The sequence below is a fragment of the Nicotiana tabacum genome, chromosome 3 (genome assembly GCF_000715075.1).
Source record: "Nicotiana tabacum cultivar K326 chromosome 3, ASM71507v2, whole genome shotgun sequence".
Classification (NCBI taxonomy): domain Eukaryota; kingdom Viridiplantae; phylum Streptophyta; class Magnoliopsida; order Solanales; family Solanaceae; genus Nicotiana; species Nicotiana tabacum.
Window position 1 is genome coordinate 181,555,866 of NC_134082.1, and position 25,287 is coordinate 181,581,152.

The following is a 25,287-nucleotide window of genomic DNA, read 5'->3' on the forward strand; positions in this document are numbered from 1 at the left end:
GATGAATTGAACGACATACAGACCAAGTGGATGATCCCTACCTTACCCTCATTTGTTTCGACACCCCATGAAGACCAAATGGTTATTTGGCCAAAAAATAATGTAAGCATTAACTCTATGCATTATTAATACCTTGTTTGGTACCTTTTTTCAACTTATGTATAATTAATACTTGTATTAGTTATATATCATACTTGGCATTATCCTTTGTATAAATAATGCATAGAAAATCATGACATTAGTAAATATCAAAGCTTTAATGCATGTATTAGCATGGTTAAAGACAAAATTGTCCTTAAAGTCCCTTAAAGCTAGAAAATATAGAAAACCATGACATTAGTAAATACCAAAGCTTTAATGCATGTATTAGCATGGCTAAAGACAAAATTGTCCTTAAAGTCCCTTAAAGCTAGAAAATATGAAGGACATTTTTGTAAGTAACTATTTTTAAAAAATAATATGCATTATACTATAATTTTAATACACCACGCTAAATAATAGATAAAAAATAATATTTGCATAACTAATACTTGCATTAGTAATATCATGTATTACTAATACACATTAGTCGGCCCTATTCTTATACACCCCACCAAACGACCCCTAAGTAAATACATGGCGTCCTTTTCGTTGGTTTAGTCGCACCCGACTAATCCGATTTGCCGAACAACAGTTTAAAGGACAAAATATTCCCTAACAAAAAATTGAACCCAAAATCTTGTATTGTGGCAATTAAAATATCCACAACACCCTTATAGTCTGGGGCGGACGCAAGTGGTGAAAAAGGGTTTAACCGAACCGTTTCGTCAAAAAATAATACTGATATATATATAAATTATAATAGCTAAAGCAAGGTAATAAGCTAGTTATGAACTTTTCCGACTGAAACCGCGGTAATGCCAAATGTGTAGTGTAGTAATTAGACTAAGTTGAATGACTACCACGAATAGTGATATACTAATAGACTTTAAATTCCATCAAACTGCCGGTATACGGTGAGAATTGAGCGAAAATTCACCAAGTGCAAGTACCAGTTCCCAGAGGGAAGCAAAACTCAAAAACAGAGTTCCGTGTATACAATATGCATAAGGAAATAAGTTCGAACATATTAGAGATAACCTTCACTAGATTATTATTCAAAATAACTTCCACTTTCTGCCTCAATGTTTCTTGTCACCACTTCCCCCTGCACGCCTTCTCAGTTCCACCACATCTTCATCCATGGTTTTCTCACTATCATCTTCCTTCGGCTTACCCGTATGATCTTCAATATAATCATCAACAGACTTCTTATCATCGTCTGCTGAACCAACCACAGTTTCTTTGATTTTCTGAGTCGTTTCCTTTGCCGCTCCCATAGCATCTGACATTGCCTGCTTAGCTTTGTCCGCTATTGACTGCGCTGTCTCCGCAACTTTGCTTGCCCCTTCTTTCGTCTTCTCCGCCATAGCTCCTGCTCTGTCCTTTGTCGTCTCCTTCGCATCATGCGCGTATTCTTTCGTCTTGTCAGCCATGGACTCTGCAGTATCTTTGGTCTTTTCCTTCATGTCATGTGCTCTCTCTTTTGCGCTCTCTTTAGTGTCGTGTGCCATTTCTGCTGCTTTGTCTTTCCCTTGTTTTGCCTTATCTGCTGCCGTTCCGGCCATGTCACTTGCTTTGTCTTTCATGCTCTCCGCACCTTCTTTTGCTTTGTCCTTCATGTCTTTGGCTGTTCGTTTAGTTTCGTCCATGGACGCTTTCATATCGTCCTTCGTGTTGTCAGCCATCTCTCGCATAGGTGATTTCTCTTCTTTGACACCTCTATCAAAGTCTTGTCTTCTTTTAAAGTCTTCCGATGCATGGTATCCCTTCAGCATAAATTTAAAAGCATTCAGTTCTAACTTAATTATCTAAAGCTGTGAACTTTGTAGCGCAAGTTAGCAAAATAATAAAGAGGGCAGTAGTATAACTTCTATACACTATAACAAGTCGAAAGTTTTTCTTTTATCGCTTAGTATGTAACTAAAAATAACAACACAAAATAGGTAACATCAATACCTAGATAAAAAAAAAATATATAAAAAAATAAGAAAATGCGCATTTGTTTATTTGAATTTATTCCTTTACACTCTCCAGTACTATACATAAATGACATCGAAAAAGAAAAAGCAAGACAAATATATTACCTCGGAGTAATTCGGGGAGGAGGAAAAGCAGACACGGGAGACTTTGTGGCGAATGAAAAGAGAACGGTTTTGAGGAAGAGTCTTGGAGAGGTTGTAGAAGGAGACATCGCGGCGTAGGAAGAGAGAAGGAGTTCGAGGAAGAGCCTTGGAGAGGTTAAAAATGGCGCTTTTAGTGATTGACATGGCTGCCATTGTTGTTATGTTTAAAGAAAAATAAGTAGCTTTTGTGCAAATACTTGGGTGTTACAGTTTGCAGAAGTTGAAGAGGGTTAGTACTTTGATTCGGCAATGGCTTTGCTGTTATAGTGGGAAGTTGCAAGAGATGAGGAATTGGTGTCGTTGTGGGAGTATGACACGTATGGTTGTAAACGCCACGTATAGGATGCTGTGGTCAGTACTTCTTGTAAGTTGTACCAACACGTATAGTGAAAAAATTTAACATTGCAACACGAGACGACGAAAAGGAAAAAAGTGACACGACGACTAAGTTTAGAACAAGCTAATATAATTGGTGTTACAGAGAGGTACAATTAGGGTGTTACGGCTACAGTAGATATGCTTTAAATTAAATATTATATTTGATGATTTAAATATATTTTTGTGAATGTTATTTGATATAAAAATATATGGCATTTGATATTCTTTTATTATTATTATTATTAATTGCTTGATTAATTTGATAAGGTCGTTAATTAAATTTTGAAACTTGACATTGTGACGGAGATTATGATAACGAGAGTGAAGTTTCTTAGAATTTAATCTAAATTTGTTCTTGATCAAAAGATTATTAATTTGGACATTAGTAATCATGTTAGATCAATATTTATGTGATCCTCTTTATTGGATAAAGATTAGTTGATCTCATTAACTAAATCACATAGATAGATGATGCATATAGAGATATGATCATTGAACCGACTCATTGGATAATTCCTAATGGTTAGAATTACCATAAACTGTCAATAGGATATTCTCTTGAAGAATGTGATGTAAGAGTTTCCTTTGACCTGAGATCGTCATAGTAATTGACAAGTTATTTATTGTGCTTTGATACCAGACACCTATGGCCCTAGGGCGATAGTTGAAAGGATATTAGGTACGATTAAATACTTGTAGAATTAGTGATTGATCAAGACGGAATCTGTCAACTCTTGGTAATGAGTTTAAGCTCCATGTTGTCATGAATTATAAACGACCAATCTAAGACCTTGGCCAGGGCAATTGAATGAAAGAAGAAAGGAGTTTCTTAGGTCATTCAATGGTCGATTATATTTGACATGAATACATAGTTGGTCACCTATTTGGATTTGACAGTTGAATCATATCTTAGAGTGATCCAGAGCTATAAGGACAGAAGGAATTACTACATTATTCTTCTACTGGTTCTTGAAAGTAAATTGTATAATTCATGCTATCCAGTCGTTAAGGAGTGTTGCTAGAAGCCACCCTTGATTAGTTTATTGATGTGGTCAATTTATTACCCGTTTAGTATTGAACCTATGGGGTCGCAACTAACAAGTGTTCTAATCTTTGCTAAAGGATTGATTAACTTATTATTTGATAATTAAATTAATGAATATAATTAGTCAAATAAATTTAGTTATTAGTCCAAATGAAATATTATTATATTCTTTGCTAGCATAGAGAATATAATTAATATTGTGAATAAATTGAAGTTTTCTATTTGGAATAGAAAATTAAATTATTTCTCTTGGTTGGAATATATATATATATATATTAGTCATAAATGATATTTATTTATATATATAGAATATATATTTATAAATATTGTTTAAAGAGTTAGCCGTGAAATCCAATTTAGAATTGGATTGTTAAACTACACCGCAACTTGCCTACTTATGGATTTGCAATTTTCAATTACAAAATTATTAATATAAAAAGTTTATAGCATAGAATCCAATTTAGAATTGGATATGAAAGGTCTATAGAGTTCTCGGCAATCACATTACCATGTGAATGGTAATTCCAATTTTTTCTTTATAAATTTCATAAAGTTTATTTTTGGAATAAAACTTTTACCCTAAGTAAATCATTACCTCACCCAAATAGGAAAAAGGTTTATAGCTGATGCTATATAAAGGGTGATTGTGAAAAATTTGCCGGATGACTCATTCTTGAAAAGAAAACCCACGTTATGAAAGTGAGAGTGCAATACAAAGTCATGAGAGAAAATACAATTACAAGAAAAGTGTTTCTTGTTCTTCTAATTTGAGTTGAGATTTTTGAGAAAAAATTCAACACAAGTTCTTTCGTTCAATTTGTTCGCGGGTTTTATTGATCAAAGAGTTGATAGCAAGAATTAGTCTCGGTGTGGATACGCATAGAGTCTTCTTACTATCGAAGAAATTCTGAAATGAGACTCTGTTCACCAGGTACGTCGCAGATCCGATCTTTGACATGTAAATAAATTTTAAACACGAAAACATCTGCCTAAAATTGTTATTGTCTTCCGCTACATGTTACGAACACCTATTTGCAATCTTTCAGTGGTATCAGAGCCGTGGGTTATTGTGTCTAAAATTTATTTACGAAATATTTTAAGATTATATTTGAAGAGTTCAAACCATAATACATGTGTATTATGCAATAGTCAAATTGTTTGAATGCATATGGATTGATATAATTTTATTGTGAATAAAATATATATACATATAAGTTAAACTATTGAGATAGTTCGTAACTTAAATTTGAAATTTTTGTATTAGATATGATTGTAATCTATATAATAGGTTATTAGATTCTACTGTTATTTTAATTGTTATTAGTTCATATGATGTTAATTAATAATAATTTTCTGGCATGAATTATTTTTATATGATATATAAGATAAACATGTTAGAAGATGTTGAATTTCGTTTTTATGTCACATGCTTGTTCGTTACATAATTTTGAATTATTTATTACATGTGATGTAAATCAATTTAGAACTAAGCATGTAGACAATGTGAACTAAATTCACATGCTATAAAAGATTTGATCTTCATGTTAGTAAAAACTATTTTAGTAACAATTCCCTCTTACTAAAATTTGAGTTCTTAAATAATAAAATATAAGATATTTTATTATAGAGCTATCCATCAAAGTAAATAATTTTACTTATTTCTTGTTTATAAGGAGTGGCCTGACTACCAGAAGATTTATAGTTCGAGAATATGTTAAAATTATTTATTGCATTAGATGCATGGATTGAAAGAATTATTCAATTTCTTACTAGACGCCTGGACTACCCGGGGAGTACAAAATTTAATAAGTTCTTTGCTATCATGATGTTTGAACTCAACTATGCCAATAGGATCGACCTGACTATCAGGGGACTATTTGACGAGGAATCATGTCACTAGGAATTTCGGAAAGTGAATCCTCTCTTTCAGATCCTGGCCTTGGTAGAACTTGTCTTTGATTGGGATTTCGATTGAAAAGATGTTAGGCCGCTTCCTCATGTGCCTAAGAAGCCGAGGCAATCTCGATTGAAGACAATTCAACATTTTCCTACTCAATCTTCTTTATAGAAATATCACTCGATCAAAGGGGAGCATAAGCAAGTTCAGTGGTAGAAACCTCTGTAATCGATCGATGGGAACCTCGAAGCTTCCTTCAGTAATCTTACAACGAACAGGAGTTTTTCCATTGTAAATTCGTACGGAGCAATCAACGAATTCCGGCGAAATAGAAGATCTACGTGACCAAATTTTTCTGTTAAAAAGAGGATCTCTCTTCTTCTTCATTCTCAAGAGGAATGTATCAACAAAACTTCCCTTCCATATAGATTGTCGTGGCATGAACTAATTTCTTTGCTTCGATTCCGCCCCTAAAGCTAGATCCTACTCCTCCTCCTTCTCCTTTAGGATAGGATCCTCCTTGGTCCTTTTTACATAACACTCTCGGCCGCCCAAGAGGACTGACTATCTTTCTCTTTATACGCAATATCTTGAAAGGCAAAGAAAGCTATTTAAGGAAATTGTATGGGGATACAATTGGTAAGAGTACCTACCTTTAAAATATATGTGAGAAACGACTTGACTTCCAAGGGGCTCATACATATTGTTAAAGGATTCCTTTACTCCACTAATAGAAATAAAGATTTCGTAAACTATAATGAGGGTAAATAGTTTAAAATAATTAGTGGAAATATCATTTAGATAAAAGCCCATGTCGTTATGATATATGTAAATATGTTCTTATATTATTGCCTTTTCTTTTCTGTATTTTAGATTTCTCAATATGTCTGTTATATCGCTGCATGAAATACTTGAGACCAACAAGTTGGTAGGACCAAACTTTGATGACTGGTATAGAAATTTGAGAATTGTTCTCTTGCATGAAAATCTCATTGATGTGATCGATAAGCCTGCAAAGATAATCCCACCAGAGAATAATGTTCAAGGCACCAAGGTTTATCAGAAATACTTGGAAGAATGCCTTGCTATTAAACGTATCATTCTCGCTTCTATGAGTTCTGAACTCCAGAGGAAACATCAGAATATTGATCCAAATGCAATCATTGAATATCTTAAGAAGATGGTTGATATACAGTTGGACCCCTTGTCAATCATATGATTGTTCTTACCGAAGAACATAAGAAGTTAGGGTACACGCTTGGTAAAGAGCTTTCTGAAGATTTGATCTTGCAGTCAGTATATGGTGCTGAATGTTTTCACTGTAAGAAGAAAAGGCATTGGAAGAGAAACTTCAAGGAGTATCTTGCAACTCTAAAGGACAAGAAACAAAGCGAGACATCAATGAAAAATGTTTTAAAGGTTTCTTTAGCTACTACTAATTTCAATGTGGGTATTAGATACTGGCAGTAGTTATAACATCTTCAATATGTTGCAAGGGTTAAAGATAAGTAGGAGGCTAAATAAAGGAGAAGTTAAGCTACAAGTTGAGAATGGTGCAAAAGTTGCGGTCGTAGATGTAGGATCAATTTCTTTAATAATGCCTACGGGCAAACTACTTATGTTGGATGATTGTTATTGCGTTCCTAAATTTGTTTCGAACATAATTTCAGCTTCTATGTTAGACAAACGTGGTTTTCGCAATAATATAGGCAATGATATTTGCGCTATTTATTATAGTGATAATTCGTATGTGAATGGCTATCTCCAACATGACATTTATGTCTTACCTAATGTGAATGTTAATTTGATTATGCATGTTTCAAGTCTTAAGAGGAAAAGAGATGATCATGTAAATCATACATACCTTTGGCATTGTAGGCTTGGTCATATTGGAGAGAAAAGAATTAACAAGTTGTACAAGGAAGGGTACCTTGACAAGTATGATTTTGAATCATATTCAACTTGTGAATCTTGTCTCAAAAGAAAAATGACCAAATCTCCATTTACTGGAAGTGGAGAAAGAGCTTTTGAATTATTGGGACTAATTCATATAGATGTTCGTAGGACCATGCAAATTCAAGCTAGAGGTGGATATTCTTACTTCATCACCTTCACTGATGATATGTCAAGATATGGATTTGTATATCTTATGAAACACAAGTCTGAATCTTTTGAAATGTTCAAAAGGTTACGTAGTGAAGTTGAGAAGCAGACTGGTAAAAGTATCAAAGTACTAAGGTCTGATAGAGGTGGAGAATATCTTAGTGAAGATCTTACCAGATATCTCAAAGAGAATGGGATTCTTTTTACAGTGGACACCTCCAGGAACACCACAACACAATGGTCTGTCTGAAAGGAGAAATCAAACCTTATTAGATATGGTGAGATCTATGATGGGGTTCACTGATCATCCAATAAATTTATGGGGATATGTTTTGGAAGCAGCAACATACTTACTTAATAAAGTTCCTACTAAGTCAGTCTCTACTACACCATATGAGATATGGAAAGGACGTAAGCCTACCCTTAAATACATTAAAGTTCGGGGTTGTCCAACTTATGTTAAGAGACTGCAGTCTGATAAACTTGACTCAAGATCTGATAAGTGTAGGTTTATTGGGTATCCCAAAGAAACAATGAGATATTATTTCTATCACCCTTCTGACCTTAAAGTGTTTGTGGCTATAGAAACAACCTTTTTGGCAAGGGAATTTCTTTTGGAAGGAAATTATAGTGGAGAAATAGAACTTGATGAAGTTCAAGAAACTAATGAATCAACACAAAATCAAGATCATGAGACACAAGTTGAAGAACCTTTATTGGATGTTTTTAAGTTGACAAGGAAGTTGCCATCTTCAATGGTTAAAGTTCAAGAACTCAACGTAGTTCAAGAACAGGTTAATGAACCAGTTCCAAACCAAATTGAACAACAACAAAATCCAGCACAAGGTGAACAAGTTGTACAAGAACCTCTTAGAAGGTCTACATGAGAACGTCATGTACCAACTAGATTAAATCTAATGGTACAAGATGATGTATCAAATGAGGTTTGATCATAATGATGATGACCCTGAGACCTATGAAGAGGCGACACAAGGTTCTGACAATGAAATATGGCAAATGGATGTGAAAACAGTTTCCTTAAGGATGAGCTAGAAGAGGATGTGTATATGACACAACCTGAAGGTTTCACATCTTCGTCTGATCATAATAGAATTTGAAAGCTACAAGGATCCATTTATGGACTAAAGCAAGTATCTTGAAGTTGGAATATTCGCTTTAACAAGACAATTGAAAAGTTCAATTTTGTTATATGTGGCAAAAACCTTCTGTGTACAAAAAGGTTAATGGGAGCACAATTAACGGACCCGGATCCGTGATTTAACAGTCCCGAAGGGTCTGTAGAAAAATATGGGACTTGGTCGTATGCCCGGAATTGAATTCCGAGGTCCCAAGCTCGGCTATCCGAAAAGCTCTCCATGAAAGACTTGGGAGAAACAGCTTATATATTGGGAATAAAGATCTATAGAGATAGATCGAGGAAGCTGCTTGGACTTTCCCAGTCTTTGTACATTGATACCATCTTAAAGAGGTATAACATGGATAATTCCAAAAGAGGCTATCTGCTGATAGGCACTGGAATTACTCTCAGTAGGGAGGATTGTCCAAAAACACCTGAAGAGAGAGAACTCATGAGTAGGATCCCATACGCTAGTGCAGTGGGAGCTATCATGTATACCATGACATGTACACATCCTGATGTGGCTTATGCACTTGGAGTGACTAGCCGATATCAGGCAAATCCCGGTGAGGAACATTGGAAGGTGGTGAAGACCATTCTAAAGTACTTAAGAAGGACTAAAGACCAATTCCTCATTTATGGATATTCTGAGTTGAAACTTGAAGAGTAATGCAAGTTTCTCTTCAGATAAAGATGATAGCAAATCTATTTCTGGTTATGTATTTACCTTAAATGGTGGTGCAGTGAGTTGGAAAAGTTACAAATAAGCTACAGTAATTGATTCAGTGACTGAAGCAGAATATATTGTAGCTATTGAAGCTGCTAAGTAAGTTGTATGGATAAAAAAGTTCTTAAGTGAACTTGGTGTGGTTCCTTCAATAGAAGGTGCAGTTCCATTGTTATGTGACAGCACTGAAGCCATTGCTCAAGCACAGAACCAAGATCACACCAAAAATCCAAACATCTTCTACCAAGGGATCACTTATTAAGAGAAATCATTGGACGTGGAGACGTCCACATTCAAAAGGTTAATGGAAAAGAAAATGCTCCATACCCATTCACTAAAGCTCTTGGTGCAAAGGAGTTTGACAAGAACAAGTGAAAATTGGGAATGAAGTACAAGAGCTATTGGCTCTAGTGCAAGTGAGAGATTGTTAGGGATATAGTAGATATGCCCTAGATCCAATATCATAGTTGATGATTTGAACATATTTTTGTGAACGTTATTTGATATAAAAATATATGGCATATGATATTCTTTTATCATTATTATTAATTGCTTGATTAATTTGATAAGGTCCTTAATTAAATTTTGAGACTTGACATTGTGATGGAGATCATGATAACGAGAGTGAAGTTTCTTAGAATTTAATCTAAATTTGTTCTTCATCATATGATTATTAATTTGGACATTAGTAATCAGGTTAGATCAATATTTATGTGATCGTCTTTATTGGATAAAGATTAGTTGATCTCATTAACTACATCACATAGATAGATGATGTATATAGAGATATGATCATTGAACCGACTCCTTGGATAATTCCTAATGATTAGAATTACCATAAACTGTCAATAGGATATTCTCTTGAAGAATGTGATGTAAGAGTTTCCTTTGACTTGAGATAGTCATAGTAATTAACAAGTTATTTATTGTGCTTTGATACTAGACACCTATAGCCCTAGGTCTATAGTTGAAAGGATATTGGGTACGATTAAATACTTGTAGAATTAGTAATTGATCAAGATGGAATCTGTCAACTCTTGGTAATGAGTTTAAGCTCTATGTTGTCATGAATTATAAACGACCAATCTAAGACCTTGGTCAGGGCAATTGAATGAAAGAAGAAAGGAGTTTCTTAGGTCATTCAATGGTCGATTATATTTGACATGAATACATAGTTGGTCACCTATTTGGATTTGACAGTTGAACCATATCCTAGAGTGATCCAGAGCTATAAGGACAGAAGAAATTACTACATTATTCTTCTACTGGTTCTTGAGAGTAAATTGTATAATTCATGCTATCCGGTCGTTAAGGGGTATTGCTAGACGCCACCCTTAATTAGTATATTGATGTGGTCAATTTACTATCGGTTTAGCATTGAACCTATGGGGCCGCACACTAACGAGTGTTCTTATCTTTGCTAAAGGATTGATTAACATATTATTTGATAATTGAATTAATGAATTTAATAAGTCAAATAAATTTAGTTATTAGTCCAAATGAAATAATATTATATTCTTTGCTGGCACAGAGGATATAATTAATATTGTGAATAAATTAAAGTTTTTTATTTGGAATAAAAAATTAAATCATTTCTCTTGGTTGAAATATATATATATATATATATATATATATATAAGTTTTCTATTTGGAATAGAAAATTAAATTATTTCTCTTGGTTGGAATATATATATATATATATTAGTCATAAATGATATTTATTTATATATATAGAATATATATTTATAAATATTGTTTAAAGAGTTAGCCGTGAAATCCAATTTAGAATTGGATTGTTAAACTACACCGCAACTTGCCTACTTATGGATTTGCAATTTTCAATTACAAAATTATTAATATAAAAAGTTTATAGCATAGAATCAAATTTAGAATTGGATATGAAAGGTTTATAGAGTTCTCGGCAATCACATTACCATGTGAATGGTAATTCCGATTTTTTCTTCATAAATTCCATAAAGTTTATTTTTGGAATAAAACTTTTACCCTAAGCAAATCATTACCTCACTCAAATAGGAAAGTGGTTTATAGGTGATGCTATATAAAGGGTGATGGAGAAAAATTTGCCGGATGTCTTATTCTTGAAAAGAAAACCCACTTTGTGAAAGTGAGTGCAATACAAAGCCAAGAGAGAAAATACAATTACAAGAAAAGTGTTTCTTGTTCTTCTAATTTGAGTTGAGATTTTTGAGAAAAATTTCAGCACAAGTTCTTTCGTTCAATTTGTTCGCGGGTTTTATTGATCAAAGAGTTGATAGCAAGAATTAGTCTCGGTGTGGATACACATAGAGTCTTCGTACTATCGAAGAAATTCTGAAACGAGACTCTGTTCACCAGGTACGTCGCAGATCCAATCTTTGACATGTAAATAAATTTTAAACACGAAAACATCTGCCTAGGATTGTTATTATCTTCCGTTGGGTGTTATGAACACCTATATGCAATCCTTCATAGGGGTGTTCAAAACCGAACCGAAACCAAAAATCGAATCAAAATTGAAGCTTAATGGCTTATTGATATCGGATTAAGGGTTTAACGGACGAGGAATGAATTGAAATTTTTTCATTAACGACTTATTGGTTTGGAGGCGAATTATTGGGTTATGTTTGTGCTTTTGGTTGAGGTTTCGGGGGCATCGAGATAATTTCGGGTGGTTAACGGGGAAGTTGAAGTGTAATTGCAGCTGCTGAAGTTTTGCTGCTTCTGGTGTTTTCGCACCTGCGGTTTGGGGACCGCAGGTGCGGTGCCGCACGTGCGGAAGGGGAGCCGCAGAAGTGTATTTGGGAGGAATAGCCACGAGCCGCAGATGCGGTAGTTGGACCGCACCTGCGAGATGGAATCGCAGGTGCGGAAGCGGCCGTTAAGTGAGTTCCGCAGAAGCGGAAGAGAGACCGCATATGCGGTACCGTAGAAGCGGATTTTGGACCGCAGATGCGGGTATGCCTGGGCAGAACATATAAGTTTGACCATTTCGCGAAATTGGGTTATTTCACCATTTTTGGACCTCGGCGTATGAACGTTTGGACGATTTTGAAGTGAGATTTCAAGGAAACTTCGTTAAGGTAAGGATTTTGGATCTAAAACACACTTCTATGGTAATATTTCATGGATTAAGACTGAAATTAAATGAATTATAGGGTTAAAAATGGAGGTTTAGGACTTGAGTTTAAGAGAGTTTTAAATAAGGATTTGAGGGGTCATTTGGACTCCGATTTTAATGTTGTTGATATGTATGAACTCGTGGAAAGATAAGGAACCCATTGATGTAAAAATTTCTGAATTTCGAAAAGTGGGCCTGGGGCTCAGGTATTGGCCAATTTCGAAATTTTTGATATTTTTCGATTGTTTTCGCTTGGGCTTTGTTTCCTTAGCATATTGTGACGTATTCGTTCTGATTTTGGATAGATTCGACGCGCGTGGAGGCCGATTCGAGGGGAAAAGGCGTCGCGAGTTAGAGATTTAGCCGGTTCGAGGTGAGTAATGATTGTAAATGATGCTCTGAGGGTTTGAAACCCCGAATTTGCACATCGTAGTGCTATATTGAGGTGAGACACACGCTTGATAACGAGCGTGGGGTCGTGCACTATTGGGGATTGTGACTTGGTCCATCCTGATTGATGATTTTACCACGTATTTGACTGAAACTTATTTGCTATCATCATGATTTGGGTTGATTGCCATATTTGGGCTTTGTGCCAACTATTTGAACCATTCGGGAATTTTTATTACTATTTACTCACTGTTTTGACTTATTACTTGAACTCAGTCATATTATTTTCCACTGTTTTACTACTCAACCATTTTTACTCAGTTTTGAGACTTAAATGATATTTTTAAATGATGTTTTGGGCTGAGAAATACTGTTTTACTATTGCCCGAGGGGCTTGTGATGATTTTTGGACTGAGTAAGGCTGAGGGCCTAGTTATGAGGATACACAGATACTGATATGAGGCCGAGGGCCTAAGATGCATATATATGCCACGAGGTGGCTTGATTGATATGAGGCAGAGGGCCTAGATTTGATGCCACGAGATGGCTTGATATTGCACTTGGGCCGTAAGTGGCCCCTCCCGGAGTCTGTACACCCCTAGTGAGCGCGGGTACCCATTGTGATGTGAGATCGAGCCCGAGGGGCTGATATTGTTCTGATATTGAGCCCGAGGGGTTGGTACTGTTCTGAGATGTTGCCCGAGGGACGGATTTGTTGATACTGTGCCCGGGGGCGAACTTCTATTTGTTTACTTACCTGTCAATTACTTGTTTTACTTGTTGGAAAGGGATTTACTTGACTCTTCACTGTTTTACTGTTTTTAAATGATTTTTACTCCTTCAGTATAGAATGCCTTGTGTTTTACGTGTTTTCTTACTTTCAGTCGTTATTTACATTTGTTACTCACTGAGTTGGAGTACTCACTTTACTCCCTGTACCCTGTGTGCAGATTCGGGCGTAGCTGGTACCGCTCCTGAGTGTTGATTCCTCCAGTTCCAGACGGTTTTTCGGAGACTACGAGGTAGTTGTTGACGTCCGCAGCCCCGTGTCTCTACCTCTCTATCATTTCTGTTTCCTTTCAAACACTTGTAGTAGTTTATGACTTTAGCAGACTAGTATTATGGTTTAGAGATGCTCGTAACTTGTGACACCCCGGTTAGAGCTATGTCGGGTTGGACTTTCCGCATTGTTATCGATATTTCCGCTATTCAGTATTGTTTAAATCATGTTTAGACTATTTTTATGTTGATTAACTACTTTAAAAGTTGAGTTGGGTTGAACTGGCTGGCCTTGTCTTCACGAGAGGTGCCATCACGACCAGGTTCGGGGTTAGGGTCGTGACATAAAGTATGTCAAATGATTTTCAAGAAATGGTTTGTTCCAAGCTACGGTTACCTTCAAGTAATGTTGCACTGTGGGCCGGTCCTGAACTGGACCGGACCGGGCCCGCGGTCCTAAACGGGCCTAACGGGCCTGGTGGGCCGGTCCTAATGGTCCCTTAAAGCCCGAGGCAGGCTGGTCTTCCATGTTAAGCCCACGAGCCCGGGACCGGTTAGCCCGAGACCGGCTGGCGGGCCTAACGGCTATAATTTAAAAAAAAATTTAAAAAAAAACAGCCCAATGGCCATATTTAAAAAGTAGCCGTCTAGGGCTTTTTTTTGACCGTTTGGTAGTTTATAAAATAGTCATTTGGCCCCCAAACTTTATTTTAACCCCAAACTTTATATAATTATACTTTTCCCCATTTCTCAACTATAAATACACCCTAATTCTTTCATTTTTACTCACCAATTCATCAATCTCTCTCAATCTTTCTACTAGAATTGCTTATTTTATTGTTGAAACTTCGTGAAAATTTGTGAAGTTAGTGAATTGAAGTTTTCAAGTCTTCAATGATTTTCAATTTTCAAGAAGTTGTTCGGCAATCCAGTAAACTCGTTTCAACTCTTAAGTTTTAAGAATATATTTTTGTGTGTTTTAGTTTGCATAATTGTAATTAATATGACATTTTCTTTGAAAAAAATGTTTGGTAAGGGAACAGATAAAACCGGTGAAAGTAGTGGCCAACCAACTACCCTTCCCCCGGCTCCCCAACCTGGAAAAGATAAGCAAGATGAAAGTAGTCGCCAACCTAGACGTCCTCCTCCTCCCGTAATTCTTGATAGTGATCACCCTTGTTTTCAATTTACCGATAGTGAATTTTGCCATAATGTTGCACCAGGTGAAAGATTAGATGATGAAATTATGAATGCTCTTTATCCTAATGAAACTATCTCAGAAAATAATGAGAAAAATGAGGAGGATGATGAAACCCAAGCACCGGATTTAGATGATACACCTACTAGTCCTGTTAATAACCCAACTGATGCACCGGCCGACCCACCTGTAGAAATTCCTACTTTTAATAGAGAACATGCTAAACGCCTAGAAACATCATTAGTTTGGAATTTTTTTACTCAAGTAAGAGAACAAAATAAGGCTAAGTGTAAAACTTGTGGGAAATTAATCGTGCATAAATATACTGGAGACCGTAGCAGCACGGGTAGTTTGACTAGGCACATAAAAACACACCCTAGAGATAAAGCTAGATTTTTACAAATGAAAGCGCAGCTAGAGGGGACAAGTGTAGATTCTACGGTTAACCCTAGTACAGGTTCAAATCTAGTTCAACCCGGAATTAACACTGTGATCGGAGGTATTTTATATTACGATCCTAATAGAGATCGTGAAGAATTAGCAAAGATGATTACCGTTATGTGCTTACCTTATACTTTTGCTTCTAATCCTAATTGGATTCATTATATTAGAAGAGTTTTTAATCCTACTTATAAAGGTTGGCCTCGCGCAACAGTTAAGAGCGATATTTATAAATATAAACATGAATATGAACAATATTTGCGGTATTTATTTACTCATATAAGTAATCGGATTTCTATTACTACTGATATTGGTAGAAGTGGTAATGATTGTGATTATCTAACTGTTACAAGTCATTGGATAGATGAGGAGTGGACAATGCAAAAACGCATTATTGCGTATAGAATAATTAATTCATGTCACACATGTAAGTTTATAGCTAACACTGTTGCAGATATTTGTAGATATTTTTGCTTTAGAGATAAAATAATGTCAATTTCTATGGATAATGCTTCTAGTAACACTAGTGTTATAGGCATACTTACAACAACACTAAATCCCGCATTTAGAAATATATTCCATGTTAGATGTATTTGTCATATTTATCATTTAATTGTCGGTGATAGTATGCGAATTTTAAATTTTGAAATTGAAAAGGTTAGAATGACTCTTAATTGGCTTTTTTATTCAAACCGTAGAAGTAGACTAAGAGAATATTTTAAAAAATGTGATGAATATGGCCTTAGAGAAAGAAAAGTTTCTAAACCTTGCCCGACTAGATGGAATTATATGTACGAAAGTTTAGTAGTTGCATATGAATATAGAAACCTAATTAATGCAAAGTTTAATGCTCGGGTAGGTGGTGAGGATGATGATGAAATGCTTACTACTCAAGATTGGACGAATGTTAAAATTCTTATAGATTTTTTAGAACATTTTCAAATTGCTACAAATGCATTTTCTGGGCAATATTATCCTACTATTTCAAACTGTTTAGTTTATATTGCAGCACTATGTGATTTGTTTGTTGAATTTTCGGAGGGTGGGGAAATTTATCAACTTGCTATAAATGCAATGAAAGAAAAGTTTAAAAAATATTTTTTCCCTATCCCTCCTATTTATGGTGTTGCTGCAATGTTAAATCCTACAATGAAATTAGGAGGTCCTCATTTTTGGTACTCAAATATTTATAAGGCTTTAGATCTTTCAAATGAGGAATTTGATACACTTGCAGATGCAAAAGCCTCAATTAAAATTAATGCTCAAACAATTTATAATGATTATCAACTTGCCTTAGAACATGCTAGGCCAAATGTTCCAACCCCTACTTCGTCTAGTTCACAATCGTCTAAAAGAGCTGCGGGCTTAAAAACACTTAAATCTTGGACGGAGTTCAGGGGTTCTCAAAGTGATAATTATGATGAAACTTCACATCTAAATGAGCTTCAAGTTTATTTGTCGCAGGGACTTGAAAAGGAAAATCCAGACGACACTTTTGATCTTTTGGAATGGTGGAAGGCAAGGGAAAAATATTTCTCGGTTCTTGCAAGGATGACTCGGGATATTTTATCTATTCAAGCTTCAACTGTTGCATCAGAGAGCGCTTTCAGTCAAGCAAGACTTCAAATAGGTGATCATAGAGCGTCAATGAGGGAGAGCTTGGAAAAATCTGTACTGTTTGGAGATTGGATTCGCTCAAAAAGAAGGAACTTTGGAATTGCGGAATCACAACCGGCGATAGATGAAGCTTATGAAGAAATGATGGCGGAAATTGCGGAGGATGCTGCTTCGCCCGGAAGTGGTGATGAACAAGCTTCTTTTCCACCACCACCAACGCAACCTCCTCCGAACCTTGACGGATTTATGAAATTTGTTAGAGATACAATGTAGATTATGGTGTACCTTGTACTTTGGCATATCTTCTTTTAGTTTTTTTCCCTTTTAATGGTGGTATTAGTACCTTGTTGTGCTCATTCCATTGGGGGGAGGAAGACTAAGAAAGATATGCCATTTTTGGTAATAAAAATTATAAGACATGCCCTTGAATATCTTTTTGCAATATTTTTTTGGACTTTAACTTGCAATTATTTATAAGCTATAATATATATACATAACATACAATATATACTACAAGAAAATATATAAGGTAATATATACACATAACATACAATATATACTACAAGAAAATATATAAGGTAATATATACACATAACATACAATATATACTACAAGAAAATATATAAGGTAATATATACACATAACATACAATATATACTACAAGAAAATATATAAGGTAATATATATACATAACATACAATATATACTACAAGAAAATCTCTCTCTCTCTCTCTCTATATATATATATATACATAACATACTATATATACTACAAGAAAATATATAAGGTAATATATACACATAACATACAATATATACTACAAGAAAATATATAAGGTAATATGTATACATAACATACAATATATACTACAAGAAAATCTATATATATGTATACATAACATACAATATATACTACAAGAAAATCTATATATATATATACATAACATACTATATATAATATACTATACTAGTATACTATATATATATATATATATATATATACTATACTAGTATACTATAGAAGTCTTCAAAACAAGATTTTTCAAAATTCAAAATGAGGGTCCCACCTCCAATGACCACCAACGGCCATATTGCACAAATAGCCATTTTTTTCAATTTACAAAAATGATTTGATTTCTATGTATTGAAGCACTTTAATAATTTGATTTCTACATATATATTATTTATATAGCCATGATATGGTTTACAAGAAATTGCCTTTAAAAAAAACCCGGAAATAAAAAGCCCGCTAGGCCCACTAAGCCCACGAGCCCGGCCCGTTTAGCCCAGGACCATATGGGCTTAGGCCCGTCACGGGCTGGTTCCACCCGTTGAGCCCACGAAGCCCGGGACCGCCAGAGACCGGAACCGCTAGGCCCAGGCCCGTTAAGCCCGGCCCGTTTGGGCCATTTAGGCCCGGGCCCGGCCCAAGGTACAACATTACCTTCAAGTCCACTTAGGTGATATTGGATCTAGCCAAAAAATTTCTTAATTTTGTCAATTCATCCAGGATCTTGCAACTTGACTGTTCTCCTTACAATGCATTGTCAATGTTCCATGAAATCTCCGTAAGTTATGATCCATGATGCATTCTGCCTATAAAAATTAAATATACTTCCACGAGCTAAATACTTATGATGAAAACTTGATGAAAAGAGTCACAGTTTTCTTACCATGACAGCATCAACCTGCAAATATAAATTATAAGGTTCCAAAGCCAATTTGAGAGATCAAAGGCTATGAAAATATTATTTAGTTACTCGAAAAAATATAGAACACAAAGTAAAAGCACAAAAATTTAGTAAGGGTTACCAGTATAAAACATAATCTTCAAAAATTTAACACATGTAATAGTTAAATCACTGTGAGTTCTTTCATAAGGAGTTTCGACAAAAAAATAACAATATATTTAGGTGCCTCGTACTATAAGATTCTTATAGGTGTTTCCTGTATTAACATGCCCTTTTAAATAGCATACTTACTCTTATACTACAATCATATAAAACAAATCATTACAATGCATTACATATTTATGCATATAACAAACTTTCTATGCATTTAACAGCTTAGGCATCTTATATCTGCAGCACAATTCTTTTTAGGGTATATACTAATCAAACTTTTTTTTTATTAAATGAAACCAAACTAAAATGATGTATCACAGCATATAGTCTAAAACCAAACATCATTTTGAAAGACAAACAAATATCACGACAGAAATTTTCCCATGGCATTAAGAATCAAAAGTACACGTGATCAAAGAAGTATAACATCTTAACCATCTTTGGTGTAAGACACTAAATGAAACTTTCTTTTTACTCTTCTGTTTCTTCACTGCATATTTTAAAATTAATTCAAATGCAAAAAGTAGCTTTTATCTAATAGCATTGAAGCCATAGCCAAGAAAGATGGGAAGTTTAGAGCTATGGTAAAGTCTCTGTCCCATAAGTCTTCTGTTTATAGGCGAATTGAACTTTGGATACTTGTACAAAAAATAAAAAATCGATAAATCTGTTGGAACCAAATTTTGTGCAGAAAGGCCTTCTTAGTTCTTCCAAGTCTGTAGGGGCAAAAACGAACAACGATAAAAATTGGACAATTATTACTTCAACTACTAACAGATAAATAAAATATCTGTTATAAAATAAAGACCGTAAAGTAAAGACAAGTATAGAGAGAAACTGTTATATTATTCGAATTCAAACTGATGTACATAATGAACTGAAATCTCTTCTATTTATAGAAGAAAGGAAGCTGTTGTGTAAGCTGCTACTATACCAGATATGGATAATCTTCTACTGAGAGCAATGTTTATCCATAACGGAGTACTGAAAGGATAAGCTTATTATACCCGATATGGATAATCTTCTACCGGGGGTAATGTTTATCCATAATGGGTACTGAAAGGATAAACTTATTATACTCGGTATGGATAATCTTCTACCGGGGATAATGTTTATCCATAACTGGGTACTGAAAGGATAAACTTATTATACCCGGTATGGATAATCTTCTATCGGAGGTAATGTTTATCCATAATCGGGTACCGGAGTGATAAGATTCTTCAGTAGGCTTATTTCCAACATAGTACTAAATAGATTAACATATTTACGGCGGAGTCCCATATGGATAAGCTTCTTCAGGAAGCTTATTTATAACATAGTACTAAATGAACATCCATAATATAATATATTTATAACACTCTCCCTTGGATGTTCATTAAAAGATAATGTGCCTCATTAAAACCTTACTAGGAAAAATCACGTGGGAAAAAATCCTAATGAAGGAAAAAGATTACACATATTTAGTAATACGCAATGCTAGGTGCCTCATTAAAAACCTTATAAGGAAAACCTCATGGGAAAAAATCTTAGTAAGGGAAAAAGAGTGCATCGCGTATTTTACTTCCCCTGATGAAAACCTTGTTTCAAATATTTGAGTCTCCGCATTCCAATCTTGTATACCATCTTCTCAAAAGTTGAACTTGGTAAAGATTTAGTGAATAAATCTGCTGGATTATCACTTGAACGGATTTGTTGCACATCAATGTCACCATTTTTCTGAAGGTCGTGTGTGTAGAATAATTTCGGTGAAATGTATTTCGTTCTATTGTCTTTTATAAATCCTCCCTTCAATTGGGCTATACATGCAACATTGTCTTCGTATAAACTTGTGGGTCTTGACTCACATTCCAAACCACATTTTTCTCGAATAAAATGAATTATTGATCTCAACCATACGCATTTCCTACTTGCTTCATGAATAGCTATTATCTTAGCATGATTTGAAGAAGTAGCAACAATAGATTGCTTTGTGGAGCGCCATGATATGACAGTACCTCCATATGTAAATACGTACCCGGTTTGAGATCAAGCTTTATGAGGATCAGATAAATAACCTGCATCTGCATATCCAACAAGATCTGCACTATATTTGTTAGCATAAAACAAACTCATATCAAGAGTTCCCTTTAAATATCGCAATATATGCTTAATCCCGTTTCAATGTCTTCGTGTAGGAGAAGAACTATATCTTGCTAGTAAATCAACAGAAAATGCTATGTCAGGCATTGTAGCATTAGCAAGATACATTAATGCACCAATTGCACTGAGATAGGGTACTTCGGGACCAAGGAGTTCCTCGTCCTCTTCTGGAGGTCGGAACAAATCCTTATCCACTTCAAGTGATCGAACAACCATTGGTGTACTTAATGGGTGCACTTTGTCCATGTAAAAGCATTTTAAGACCCTTTCTGTATAGGCAGATTGATGGATAAAGATCCCATCTGCTAAATTTTCAATTTGCAGACCAAGACAAAGTTTTGTATTTTCAAGATCTTTCATCTCAAATTCTTTCTTAAGATATTCAATTGCCTTTTGGAGCTCTTCTGGAGTTCCAACAAGATTTATGTCATCAACATAAACAGCAAGTATAACAAATTCTGATTCCATTTTCTTTATAAAAATACATGGACAAATAACATCATTTATGTAACCTTCTTTCAGCAAATATTTACTAAGGCGATTATACCACATGCGCCCAGATTGCTTTAAACCGTACAAAGATCTTTGTAATCTGATTGAATACATTTCCTGAGATTTTGCTTCAGGCATTTTAAATCCTTCAGGGATTTTCATATAAATTTCATTATCAAGTGAACCATACAGATAAGCTGTAACTACATCCATTATATGTATTTCAAGCTTTTCATGTAGTGCTAAACTGATGAGATATGGAAATGTTATGGAATCCATAACCGGTGAATATGTTTCATCAAAATCGACTCCAGGTCGTTGTGAGAATCCATGTGCATCAAGATGAGCTTTGTATCTTTCAACTTCATTTTTATCATTCCTTTTTCGTACAAAAACCCATTTATGACTAACTGGTTTTATAACAGCAGGTGTTTGGACTACTGGTTCAAAGACCTCTCTTTTAGCAAGTAACTTTAATTCTAATTGAATTGCCTCTTGCCATTTTGGCCAATCAGATCTTTGTTGACATTCTTCGGTAGATCGAGGTTCAAGATCTTCACTATCTTGCATAATATTAAGTGCAACATTATATGCAAAAATATTATTCACCACTATTTCAGATCGATTTAAATTAGTCCCACCACCGGTCGAACTTATTAAAAGTTCTTCACTCACATGAGCTTCGGGTTCATTGATTTCTTCAGGAATCTTAGAGCTAATCAGATCTTGGGTCACTTCAGGAGATCCTTTCATAGTATCGTTTTGATCATTTGTCGATTTTCTTTTTCGAGGATTTCGATCCTTAGAACCCAAAGGCTTACCACGCTTCAGGCGTGCTTTAGGTTCACTAGCTCTCATGCTAGTAGATGGTCCTACTGGGACATCAATTCGGATAGGCACATTCTCTGCTGGGATAGGTAACTTAGTTATCCTTTTCAAATCAGTAAATGCGTCTGGCATTTGATTTGCTATATTCTATAAATGGATGATTTTTTGGACCTCTTGATTACATATAGGGGTACGTGGATCAAAGTGAGATAATGATGACACTTTCCACACAATTTCTCTTTTGATTTCCTTTTTCTCTCCCCCTAATTATGGGAAATTTGTTTTATCAAACCGACAATCTACAAATCGAGTAGTAAATAAATCTCCTGTCAATGGTTCAAGATAGCGAATAATAGAGGGTGATTCAAACCCAACATATATTCCTATCTTTCTCTATGGTCCCATCTTACAACGTTGTGGTGGTGCTACTGGCACATATACAACACATCCGAAAATTCGTAGATGAGCAATATTTAGTTCATGACCAAAAATTAATTGTGACAGAGAATATTTATTATAATTTGTCGGTCTGAGACGGATAAGTGATGTTTCATGCAAGATAGCATGACCCCAAACAATAGTGGGCAATTTTGTTTTCATAAGTAGCGGTCTTGCTATCAATTGCAGGTGTTTAATAAATGACTCTGCAAGGCCATTTTGAGTATGAACATAAGCTATAGGATGTTCAACTTTTATCCCAACTGATAGATAATAATCATCAAAATCTTGAGATAAGAATTCTCCAGCATTATCAAGGCGAATAGCCTTTATAGGATAATATGGAAATTGTGCCCTTAATCGAATTATTTGGGCAAATAGCTTTGCAAACGCCAGGTTGCGAGATGATAGTAGGCACACATGAGACCATCTTGAAGATGAATCTATTAGGACCATAAAATATCTAAACAACCCACTTGGTGGGTGAATAGGTCCACATATATCCCCATATATACGCTCTAAGAAGGCAGAGGATTCAATGCCAACCTTCATTGGTGATGGTATAGTAATCATTTTGCCTTGATAACAAGCATCACAAGAAAATTCGTCATTTGTAAGAATCTTCAGGTTCTTTAATGGATGCCCACTCGAATTTTCAGTAATTCGTCTCATCATTATTGATCCGGGATGGCCCAAACGGCCATGCCAAAGCACAAAAGTATTTGAATCCATAAACTTCTGATTTATGATAGAGTATGCTTCAATTGTACTAATTTTTGAATATTATAAGCCAGAAGATAAAGTTGGTAACTTTTCTACAATGCATTTCTGGCCAGAAATATTCTTTGTAATACAAAGATATTCCCTGTTCATTTCATCTATTATCTCAACATGATACCCATTTCGGCGGATATCTATAAAACTCAACAAGTTTCTTCGGGACTTGGAGGAGAACAATGCATTGTCTATAATAAGTTTTGTTCCCTTAGACAGAAATATAATGGCTCTTCCAAGGCCTTCAATCAAACTTATATTACCAGAAATTGTTGAAACCTTTACTTTTTCCTTATGCAAATAAGAAAAGTATTTCTGATCCTTAAATATGGCATGAGTTGTTCCACTATCAATAATACAAATATCTTCATGATTTGTCTTTGATCCAAACATAATTTGGGGATTATCCATATTCTTCAAAATGACATAAATAAAATATATTATAGTAAACATCATTATCAAAGCATAACTTTTATTTATGTACAATAATTACATAACCATACTATCTATTACAAACAACAAAAATTAAAATATTTATATTTCTACAGAGTCACTATCGATTACATGACTTGTCTCTCCATCTGGGAGTGCAAAGTAATCAGCTACATCCAAATGTATGAAGTCTAAATTATCTTTAGAAATAAAGTTTGCTTCAGCATTTTTCTCTGTCTTCTTCAAGGAGGCTTGATAAAGCTCAACCAGGTGCTTTGGCGTACGACATGTACGTGACTAGTGCCCTTTTCCTCCACATCTGTGGCATGCATTTTCTGCATTTGGTGCTTGCACCGCTTCATGCTTTTGTTCCTTCCTTTTCCACTGCTAGTGGTGAGGAGACTTCTTTGGTGCATTATTATTACCATGATTGGGGTTTCTGCCCCGACCACGGCCATGACCACGACTGGGGCCACGACCTCTTCCACATTTAGATTGGTGGAAGTTCGTCTCATTCACTTCAGGGAATGGACAAGAACCAATAGGTCGACTTTCATGGTTTTTCATTAATAGTCCATTATGTTGCTGGGCTATAAGAAGATGTGAGATAAATTCATAATACTTTTTAAATCCTATCTCTCGATATTGCTGCTGCATGAGCATATTCAAGGCATGAAAAGTGGTGAAAATTTTCTCCAACATATCATGATCAGTAATATTATCACCACATAATTTCAATTGGGAAATAATTCTGAACATAGCAGAATTATACTCACTTATAGATTTAAAATCTTGTAGCCTTAGATGAATCCAATCATATCGTGCCTGTGGAAGAACGACCATCTTCAGGTGGTCATATCTATCTTTTAAATTATTCTACAGTATGACTGGATCTTTAATAGTAAGATATTTCATTTTCAGGCCCTCATCAAGGTGATGGCGTATGAATATCATTGCTTTGACACGGTCTTGGTTTGATGCCTGATTTTTGTCTTTGATGGTGTCTGCCAAACCCATCGCATCAAGATGAATTTCAGCATCAAGCACCCAAGACATGTAGCTTTTGCCCGATATATCCAGGGCTA

General features: G+C 35.1%; 1 protein-coding gene across 1 annotated transcript; it reads right to left on the reverse strand.

Annotated features, from left to right (window-relative positions):
* Window positions 1–1,044: 1,044 nt before the first annotated feature.
* LOC107773639 (uncharacterized) lies at window positions 1,045–2,447 on the reverse strand. Its single transcript, XM_016593042.2, has 2 exons — window positions 2,166–2,447; window positions 1,045–1,847 (listed from the first exon to the last, which is right to left on the reverse strand). The coding sequence occupies exons 1-2, from the start codon at window positions 2,355–2,357 to the stop codon at window positions 1,161–1,163; spliced, it is 879 nt and encodes a 292-aa protein (XP_016448528.1). The 5' UTR covers window positions 2,358–2,447; the 3' UTR covers window positions 1,045–1,160.
* Window positions 2,448–25,287: the final 22,840 nt, after the last annotated feature.